The 10,971-nt window shown below is 47.2% G+C and overlaps 1 protein-coding gene across 4 annotated transcripts in view; it reads right to left on the reverse strand.

Annotated features, from left to right (window-relative positions):
- LOC122390437 (DNA (cytosine-5)-methyltransferase 3C-like) overlaps positions 1-10,955 on the reverse strand; it is a 32,432-nt gene extending 21,477 nt beyond the window's left edge. The window contains exons 1-4 of one of the 4 annotated variants that reach the window (XM_043383389.1): positions 10,886-10,955; positions 10,249-10,392; positions 8,792-9,532; positions 6,325-6,413 (exon numbers count right to left, since the gene is read on the reverse strand). In XM_043383389.1, coding sequence (XP_043239324.1) covers positions 6,325-6,413; positions 8,792-9,532; positions 10,249-10,392; positions 10,886-10,910 — 999 coding nt within the window. In that variant the 5' untranslated portion in view covers positions 10,911-10,955. Of the gene's footprint in view, positions 1-6,324; positions 6,414-8,791; positions 9,533-10,248; positions 10,393-10,774 lie in introns of all 4 variants that reach the window. The other 3 variants (XM_043383386.1, XM_043383388.1, XM_043383387.1) reach the window with 3 other exon arrangements.
- Between the last annotated feature and the right edge of the window lie 16 nt (positions 10,956-10,971).

Genomic DNA, 10,971 nt, shown 5'->3' on the forward strand with positions numbered 1-10,971 from the left:
ACGACAGTACGTTCCTACTTCATGTCCCGGAGTAGCCCTCTGGCCCGACGGACCTCAGAAACGAGATAGACTCGAATGCACCGCCGTGTGCGCTGATGAAGAGTGCAGTGTAGAATGGTACTTGTATTACGCAGCATTCCCTGCATCTCTTCCGCATATTTAAAACCGAAAATGACAATGTATGAAAAATATCTAAAGCTTTCTCGGAGCCCCTACCAACTAGAAAATAATATATGAATGCCTATTGCCTATATAGTAAATAAAATTCAAAATTTTATCTTAAGCCATACCTGACTTCAGGTATGGCTTAAATATGACTCAAGCACTGTCATTATTCGTCGTATTACACCATTGGAGAAATAAGGGGGAACGGACGTAAAATCTACCCCAGCCCCCTCCACCGCCAAAGCGCGGAACTTGAAAGTGTTATCAATACTATCTAATGATAAATTAGATAGATACCAATCAAACGGTCGATGCATAAGCCGTGTTTTTCGTGCGTTTAAAAGCCGGCGTCATCCACCCACATACCGCGTATCAGCCAGTTATGGTCGTAATCAGACCGCCTCTGCCTTTGGGAGCCGTCCGACTGACCGTCTCCAGCCGACTCCCGCTCCCTCAGCTACCGACGCCCTTCAGCGCTGAGCCATTAGGACCCGTATCTGTCCCCGGGGTCATCTGGGTATATCTTCAGCCGGAATCCCATAAAACGGCAACGCTTCGAGGGTTTATATTCGTCAGACTGTCGAGGCCGAATGATGAGCACAATGAACTGAGCCGCCACCGCAGCGGCGGAATGGCCAGCAACGGTCCCGAAATATAGGGGAGAGTGGGGAAAGATGCCCAGGGTGGGAAAGACACCCCACCCCCTCTAGCGGCGAAACAAAGAATCGGACCTGGAAATTAATGTTCTTAGCGTAAAGCGGAAGCCTCCCTTGTTAACTGCACAAAAAATTGCGAAGCTCATTTGGGCAACGGCTGGCTGATGATTGCATGTTTTTTATTTGCTGCTTTCGAAAAATATTTTGGTGTGAGAACATTGTAAATATCAAAGAAGGTAAATAATTTTTGCGTCCCTTGCTATAGTCGTGATACATTAGCATGCGTGTACTGTGTACCAAACAGTTTGTTTCAGGGTGTAGTTTTATGGCTAACAAATTGTACTGATTTAATGTTACTTCGGTACCTTGGGGTAAGATGCCCCTTGTCCTGATGGGGAAAGACGCCCCCCTAAATCCGTAGGCTGTCCTTCAAACAGCCCGTCAAATCATTTATTACATACTTGTGATGTACATAGACAAAAGCCGATCTGGGACTATTGCGAGTCCAGTACGGTCGGGTGCTCCCCATGTCGGTCTCTCGGCCCACATAGCGACTTTTTGGGCGGCATCTGACTCTGAGAGCCCTAACGACGGCCTCTGTGGGCCCCATTATTGGCTCCAGGGCCCCTCACGACATCCTTTGAGGGCTCCCACGTTGGCCCTACGGGCCGCGCTGGCATCGGAGGTCCCCACGATGGGCTCGAGGGCCCTCAAGCATCATGAAGACCTATAAGAGCCCCACAGTGGTCTCCGAACGCCACCACGGAGGCTTGTTTGGCCGCGCTGGACTATGATGGCCCTAACGATGACCTCTGAAGCCCCTTACGACTATTTTTGAGGGCCCTTATGATGACGTTTGGTGTCTACTGCAGGCTCGAAGGGACTACTGATTCGTTCAGGCGATTCACGTGCCCATTTATGTCACTTATAGTGCAGGGGGCATCTTTCCCAACGTCAGGGGGCGTCTTTCCCACCCTGTGGGGTAAGATGCCCCCTTTCACTTCTTCAGGAAAATGCTTAATAGCAAAAAAAAAAGTTATAATATTTCAGGCACGAAAGTGTGATATTTTTGGAGAAAAATGATGTCGGATTCCGTTGACACTCCAAGTTTTTGCTTTACCATCGTCATTTTCGAATAATATATGACATAGCAAAACCCTGGGCATCTTTCCCCACTCTCCCCTACAAGAGATGATGCGGTTATCCACATCGGAGTTCAGTCACTCAAGCTGTGGTTCCAAGTTAGTGCCTAAATGCACTGTATATTCTGTATAATGAGCTGAATCGGCGCCCTCCTATCAGCGTTCCTTAGCAATCACCATGCCTATCCTTATCTCAGCATTAAAGTTTATTTATACGTTATCGAGCCTAGGCTAGGTATTTTGCCTTTATCATGTTCAATTCTGATGACTTTAATTTAAGTGCACATTGAATTGTGAACGAATACCAAAAAAGGGCCCAAGCTTCACCTAAATAGTTTGATAAAAGCAAAAAAGTCGGATGAAAGATAGGTTGGTTGAATCAGGTTCGTAGGCATTCCAAGTACCATGGTTACCGACCCCAACACTTGCTTGAATGTTAGGTCTTGTAAGTCAAAATCGAATCCCAGACGTTAGCATAGACTTTAGAACTCTCAGATGCCGATGAAGTTGGTTGATACAGACTACGCTACGCTACTGTCCATACGCATGCGCTGTTCAATGATTGTTTGTCAATTGTCATAACTCATACGAAGAGCCATTCATAGTCGTAAAGATTCAAACAATGACGAATTCACGTTACATTCAATTTTAGAATTTCGAAAATCCTTTAGGGGAAGTCGATTGTGAAGCATTCCTTCAATCATTGAGCATCAAGAATGAGGCGTAGGCAGCACTTCAAAGGTACTGTTAGAACTTTGGGAGTGTTTTCAGCAGGATTATGTAGGCATCATTAGCAGACTCTGACCTCAGATGGTCAGGTGGCTCAGTCCCCCTGAGACAGCTGAAGCGGCTCCGCACGGCACGGTTGCGGACTCATCTGAGACCCACACATTCTCAGAGGCGTGCTCTTCATAGTGCGACGAGAGGGCTCCATATTCTGTAGCGGTATCGGTCGGACGCCGCCGGATCTCCTGTTACTACGGGGAGTCTCCACCCACCACTCATTAACACGGACAATTGACCCGTTCAGATCGGGCAGTGCTGTGTTGTGAGCGCATCTGGGCGGCTTACCTTGCCGAAATTAGTACTCAATAGTACCCATAGGTAAACGCTTGGCAACACCTCAGAAACTTTGGGTGGCTCAGAGTCACTCATGCGTGGGCTGTTGGTTTATTGAGGTCATCAACAATAGGTAAAGGTAGTAGAAGCTGTTATTGTCGTAAGTCATTAATATAACAATGGGAAGCTGTCAACAGGTGATTGGTATTTGCACGAAACACACAATGAGCACCAAACATGCAAACTCGCAACAATCGATGCAAACGTCACTCGGTCGCATGATGAACTAGTATCAAATATAATACAAAATCACCCACCATGCTTAGATAGCATAATATACAGCGCACGGCATAACTACGCTTAACGACTTAACCATCCCCTCTTCAAAAAAAAAAAACTGTTCACTGTTGAAAAAACTGTTGAGCTTCTTCATCCATATCCTGACATGGATCAAAAATGCCCATGGAAATGGGTTTCATGAAGATTAAAAGTCATTGATGCTGACGAGCCAATCAGATAAGACGCTCAAAACCATCCAATCTCTCCTCACCGGCTCCTGTGTTCCATCTGCTTCAAAACTTCTCGCATTTTGTGGTCCAACTCGGGCAAACGTTCCCTCGGTAGATAGAATGGTTGCCCGACCAATGCACCCATCAGGAATGAGTATCGATCGCTCCGACTGGACTCATCCCGTGCGGCGAGAAGGTTAATGTGATGTACATATGTGTGGATGGGCCATTCTCTCATTGGCAAAGAGCAATTCATTATCGCCTATGCATAACATTTAACTTCATTGTGTAACATAATTACGAACGCGCGCAACGCAAGTCTTTTCGATATGACGGGAAAATATCGGAATGAACAGCTCTCCCCGGAATATAACGCATTTGAGAGGCTTACACCCTCGCAGCAGGTCTAACGGCCCCAAATACTGGTCAGTGTCCACCACCCACATCAACCAACGTCCCAAAATAGGCATCCACCCCCCCCCCCCATCCCTGGGCTTCATCCCGTCCCACCTTCCCTCTCCTCTGGTGACCTGCGGACGCCCCCGCAGCCCGCCCACCATCCGCCATCCGTCATCATCCCACTCTCCTTCCCAAAGTTAGTGGTTTGCGCCGCCGACAATGCGTTGGCGAGGTCCTACTCTTCGGTCTGATAAACCAGACGAGTTTCCATTGAATGGGAATACGGCCCGCAGCGTCCCGGCGAACCCAAGGGGGCGTCAGGCATATGTAGACACTGGGAGGGCGTGGGACAGTAACGAGCCAATGAGCACCTGTCTTTTGACTATTTTCCTTAGATGTCTTTTGATAAGTTAATAAACAGCCAGAATAACGGACACGGAGTAGGTATCTATGTAAACAAAGTGTTTTATCGCCAGACTTTACAGCAACATCGTTCCTTTTCTGTTGGCGACGCTTATTGATATTGAATAGCAAGTCAACAAAACGGCTTCCATAACTCGGAAGATAAGAATATAAACCATGGTATACTTGGCCGTAGAAGTGAAAGCCCGTACATAACTGTTCCAGACTTCATTGTTATTGGTACAACATTGCCCGACAAATCGATGGAGCAGCATCGCCAGATTTGGCTATCAGGATTCCCCCAGCTCAATATCGTCAGGATTGCAATCTCAGAGTAGAATTCAGAGTAGAATAATATCGTAGTAGTAGGCATTAATATCGACCGTGTCTGCCGAATATTGAAGTGTTATGGTGAACAATACTCGACCTCACAGGAATCAAAGCAGGTTTCCCGAGTCAGGATGTCTTCAATAACGGCTATTGCTGGATTCTTTGAAACTTGGCGAACAAGAAATTCGACTCCTTGGTCTCTAACAGTGCCTAGCGATCTCCACGCAATTACCAGGTATCGACCCTCCCAATCAAACCGAAACCCACCGAATATAGTCAGGGATTTGGCAAGAAAATTTTTACATAAATATAAGCATAGCTGAACTAAGAAGGCGGCGTTGAGACGTTATTTTTTTCCAAAAATACCTCAGCTTGAGTCAAATACCAGCGTTCACCTTTGAGTGAATAGGTCACGCTAACAAAGCTGATCAGACCAGTTCGTGGCACTGTCTAAGTTTGCATTCATTGACTTAGGCCCACTTTTGGCAACTTTCCTTACATGTTAACTTCCACAAAAGGTTTTCTCTTACATAATCAGACCGATATGACGACCAAAGGTCACGGTGACCAGACATACTCGTATTTACCCGTCTCCATCGCCCTCCGCACTGCACAGCCTCTAATCATCACCTCCGTCTGTGACCATGAATCGAGTCGCCAGACCCGACTCTGACCAGACCGACAAATCAGTTCTCCGGCCTCTGACCAGTCCAGACCAGACTGACCAGTCCCCGACTCATCAGTTACCCCGCCTCTGGCTCTGACCATGAAATCAGACCAGAGGCATGACTCTGATCACCCCTGACTTATCACTAGCCTGGCCTCTGATCAATCCTGATCTGACCAACCGTCATCGATTCCGTCTCTGGCATCTGCAGATCAGACAATATCATTGCTGTTGACTCGCTCAGAAAAAGCAGCATCTTGCCTGTTTTTCACCTGAGTATACCTATGTATTTAACAAGTTCTGATAAATGAACACAAATTGTTCATCCACCTACACAAGCATAATTGCATGTGTCACAACCACGAGCATGCTATTTTCTTAATAATTACCCGAGCTGTAAGAAAATGAGCTACCCTGCACCAATTAACCAGGGAAATAGGTAGCATGACAAGACCAGCATGCCATTCGGTATGTTGGCGTCCCAACATCAATGCTATTTGACCATGCAGGCATACCTATAAGCGATTGGCTATACGGCGGCAGGTCTGCACTTCAGGCATATGATTTTGGTTCTGTTCCTTGTTATGCTTCCAGAATCAATGCGATTGAGTCCACGCTTCTTACGATAAACAAGACATTAGTTAGTATTAATCTGGTCTTATGGTTCGTTACTGTCTAGTGCGCTCTCGCTGCGTAATATAATCTATCGTTTTACGTGTATTGCGACGCATATTTTTGTTACAAAAAAGTGGCCACGTTATCGGCCTATGTATGTCTGTTTCTCTTAGCACATGTTTCAAAGAAAAAGTTATCTGCAAATAACACGGCCGTATAGACAAACTTGCAAATCAATCGAACACTCCAGAGTTATAACAATTAGCAAACAAGTGATATAATAAAAGCGTAAAACGCTCGCCGTGTAGCCAGTGCTTACATAACGCGCTGTGCGTCTGCCCATGCCCAGCAGCCGCGGTACATTCCCCAGTGGGACCTACCTCGGAGATGCGATGGTCACCGAACCAAAACACCCACGGCTGTTGGTGGGCTCCGGTCATCCCGCCGCGCTCACCGCGCACCAGCATACCTGTCAGTCGGGAGCAGGGCAAAGGGTTACCAGTCAGTTGGGAACGTGGAAACGGCTTGCCGACTGGATATTCAGAATTGTTGTGATCGCAAGGTGAAGTAAGACATCAAAGCCTGACCGTTCTGTCGTGTAAATATGCTAAACAATCGGCTGCAAATCCCGTACCTAGTAAGACCTCCTCTACTCATTCATTGTCCGATATCACTCATCCCCCAACACCCTCCCATGGACCCTCCCCAATCACCTTTCAATCAGTGTGGAAAGCGCTGGGTGACCTTCAGCCCACTGGGTCGACCCCCGGCACCGGGACGCGACCCCCATTACGATGTCTGTGAGGACAGCCGTCTAAAGTAATAGCTGCGATCGCGCCATTAGCCGGCGAGCACCGGCTGGCTTTCAGGCGCCTCTTGTAACCGTCCGCTATGGGCCGGACACAATAACTGTCCACCCACGGGCCGAGCGCTACGGACGGTTTTGCTATAGAGAACGACTGGATGGATTGTCGCTTTCGCGACGGAATGCCCCGATACAAAAAGGATGGAATTATTATTGTCACATTCTACAGAAAGCCCCAGCCTTAGCTTTTCGGTTTATAGAAGCGACCTGACCTTTACAGGACTTCGTACGGAAATTGTCGCGTGCAAAGAAACCATGCGAGTAAGGAGGTGCGCTAAGAACAGATTTTGCGAGAAAAAAAAAATTGATGAGGCGTAACAAGGCACGTCCCCTTCCATCATGGTACGATAAATGAATGGGAAGAGCAAATATTGCATACGTACCTACACGCACAATCATATGACGGGGACGCTGATTGTCATATAGTTTACACTCCTTCTGCCAGGTTTGAATAAATCTGATGTTTGTCATGCTACCCCTAAGTTGACACCTAGCGAGAGGAGCAACACAGGTCCGGAGGACCGTGCCAACGCTCACCATCCACATACGGTAAGATAAGCTCCGTCATAGACTACTGCACCGTTGAAACGGACGCAAGCAGCTGCAAGGTTAGCAGGCCCATGTCATTTACAACAAGCCCAGGCTTAGTCCATGGTGTGACAACCGGTCCTCGCCCAGGCAGCCACTCATCCATTCAAACAACGAACACTACAGACCACTTCAAATAGGCAATAGGCATTCAGTAGTCTATACTTTGATTAACCCGCGCCCTGCTGGGGGGGGTGTTTGAACACCCCCCCTTGTGGTTTTTCGCGAATATCTCAAAAACGGCGGCGCGGAGCGCCGCCGTTTTTGGTACACCTTATCGTACATCAATTCTACACATGTTGTGAAAATTTCAGACCAAGGTCATTCAAGGTCAGGTCACCAGGTCACTTGAAGTGACCTCACCTCATAAAAAGTTTCAATGTCTGTCATAGCTACACCGAGTGACCGATCGCTTTGAAACTTTCAGCGATTGCTAAGAGCAATAGCATGTACAAAATGTATATCTCAGAATTTTGATATCGATGACCTAAGGTCAGGTCAATTTTGCGACCTCCCCATTATAAGTCAATGGGAGAAAATTGAAATGCGCCTCTTTTGGACAAAAGACATTATAAACACTCCCAAACACCGAATTACAAGTGCTTTAGACACACTGAACATGAAAATGTTGTCCGTGACCCTTGTTTATGCCCTGAGGTCATCTTAGGTCACGAATGGTATCTAACAGTTTTTTGCAAATAACTTTTGATAGAGGCATGCTAGAGCGATGAAAACGCCTTAGATGTGTTCAGCTCGACGATACGGATCGACTGATATGCAACATGACCCTTTCCGGTCAGGTCATGACCTTGACCTGAGGTCAAATTTTCAAGTTGACCTTTCAAGGTCAACTTATAGTTCATTCGATGCGTCTTGACGAGAGGAACACAATGCCGGTAAAAGTAAGCTCGTACAAGGCTTGGGTCAAAAGTTATTGCAGAAAAACTGTTTCCGAAAAAAATCGGCTATTTTTGCAATTTTTGCCCCCTGCAGGCAAAACCGTTGACGTTAGGTCAAATCTGAGAGAATTACTCAGAAAGGGCTTTAATAGGGCTATCGAATGCGCTTTTCCGCGGCGCTGTAGCTCTATTGGTTCTCGAGTTATGCGTTGGCTTCTTGGAAATTTTCGACATTCGACCTGGAAATCGGCGAAATTTTGCCTTCAATGACCTCTGGTGACCTGACCTTTGACCTGACCAAAAAATTGACCGAAGTGATTTCGTCATTATTTTTTACGCTCTTTCGAACGCCGCCTTCTGCGTATCGCTACGTGGCCCAGGAGCCGAGTTACAAGGGGGGGTGTTCAAACACCCCCCCCCCCCCCAGCAGGGCGTGGAAATCCAGGACCCCCAGCCGGGCGCGGGTTAAAGAAGTGTGAATTGCCGAAAACTCACCTGGCCACCATTTGGAGGTGCCTAGTTTGGCCCAAACCAGAGAGCCTTCTGAGAGCGACGCCCATGCCGTGGAGCCGAACACCGCCTGCGTTTGCACCTCTTCGGAGGAAGGACGGTCCTTCCAGCCACCTCGCCCTCGATCCGCAACGTTTTCTGCAACTTTTCTCAGATGAAAATTGTCCTCCCACGGACCCGAGCGCTTCTTTAGCGCGATCACCTCCCTCACGTGGCTAACAGAACTCTCTACGGCCTGCTCAGAGAGCGACGCTCTTTCTGAGCGACGTGGCTGAAGGAATCGGGCGCCCTTCTTCAGGCCCCTCCGGGAGGTCGCGAGCACGGTCCTCGCGTCTCGACGTCGGTCACGGCGCGTCGACCAGAGGCGCGTCTTGGTGGACTGACGACGCCGGGGTCGCCAGGTGCTGGAGACGCAGACAGGTTTCCGTCGCCTGTCATCACTGGCTTCCTGGTGAGATTTCCCCCTCTGGGCATGTGGGCTTGAGTGCAGTAGCTGTGGCTGTGAGGTCTGTTTCTGAGTGGACTCTCCTGGTGAGAACCCCTCATCAGCCAGTGATGTATGGAGTTCCCAGCTGTCTGTAGCATCAGGTGAGGGTGACTTTCCCACCACTCCAGCCCGGATCAGGAACAGGTCATGGCGTACAGGTGGTAGCACAGGGTGCTGGTGGCTCCTCTCGGCCAGCTCATGACGCAGCTCTTCTGTGCGGTCCTCCAGTTCTGCTCGATCTGTTGGTGATGAGGAAAGTGGACCTTGCTTTATTCTGCAAGCAACTTAACAACTACTAAAACCTTAAAGGAAATAGTTCACTTTCACGAAATTATTTTTTTTTTTGCAATGGATTTATGATTTTTTATGTTCAAAATGATCAGCAAAGAAAATAAAACCTATTTATAACAAAAGATTATTTTCTATATTTTGATAATAAGAAGAACTTTTCAGTTTCTGTAAGGCACAGGCGATCCAGTATGAAAAGAGCATGGGTCCCGAAAATTCTTCAGAAACTAGAGAAATGATCGCGGCCACCGGCATTTGGGCGATCTGCTGCTGCTGAATGTCCTTAATGATCAGTACGAGAATTTCTCTAGAGTTCTTGTAGATAATTTCTCTAGTTTCTGAAGAATTTTCGGTACCCATGCTCTTTTCATACTGGATGCGAATATATGCAAGGCACACATCGTCAACGCAAGACACCTTTTTCGGGACGAGAAATAGAATATCTTTGCCTAGGGTGATCGTTGGGCTGTAAAAGCTCCTGATTTATGCTCGTCTCAGCCCAGGCTACGGAACTGCTATTCCAGTTCAAAACCCATGTTAAAAAGTGAACTATTTCCTTTAATAAATTTTAAGGCTGCATTGTCCTTCTAGGAACTTTCGTTAAATATTTCCCAATATTTACCTATTGTTACCACCAACTATCCTGTCCAGTGTCTGCAGGTCCTACCTTTCATTAGCTGAAGCTTCAGAGTCACTTCAGTCAGATAGACATCAAGCTCCTCCAGCTTGTCTTCAACCTCAGCCAAGCTAAGACAAGGGGTGCTGAATGAAGCATATTCTGACATTTCCGATGGATTCAGTTCACCTTGACCTGAAAAAAACATGTAACTAGGTACACTTCAGCACAGCCAAGCACAGCATACAATAACCCGGTTTACATAGGGTTTGTTGCAAGCTTATATCTCCGTCCGTGATGTTGCAAAAGATGCCAATGGTGCTTAACAATTTACCAAATGATCCCCTCTAAATATTTGAAGACCACTGCAACGAAATTATCGCCAAATTAACGAGCTAGAGCCTCGTCAAATATGCTATGTAAACCGGGTTAATATGACACTTTCACTCTGACAATGCTATCAGGTATCAGTATATTGATATTTGAGACATTTGGCTGTATCTTGTAATGATATTCCTATTTCCTACCATATGTGTGGTACCTAATATTGAGTTGAAATGCCCTATAAGTTGATTACCTTAGAAGGTAGACAAGCAAAGGTCAAGGAAAGTCAAGCTACCTTGACGATACCCCGCAACACCATCCCCTCACAGAGGACCGAGACACCTCGTGCGATGAGAGTTGAGACCTCCAGCGGCGCTACCCACGGTCATAGAGGCGCGACCGGCGCGACGTGACCTCGTGGACCTCGTGACCCACCTGTCAAAACATTAG

Source organism: Amphibalanus amphitrite, unplaced genomic scaffold (assembly GCF_019059575.1).
Source record: "Amphibalanus amphitrite isolate SeventyFive unplaced genomic scaffold, NRLGWU_Aamphi_draft 000396F_arrow, whole genome shotgun sequence".
Taxonomy (NCBI): Eukaryota; Metazoa; Arthropoda; class Thecostraca; order Balanomorpha; family Balanidae; genus Amphibalanus; species Amphibalanus amphitrite.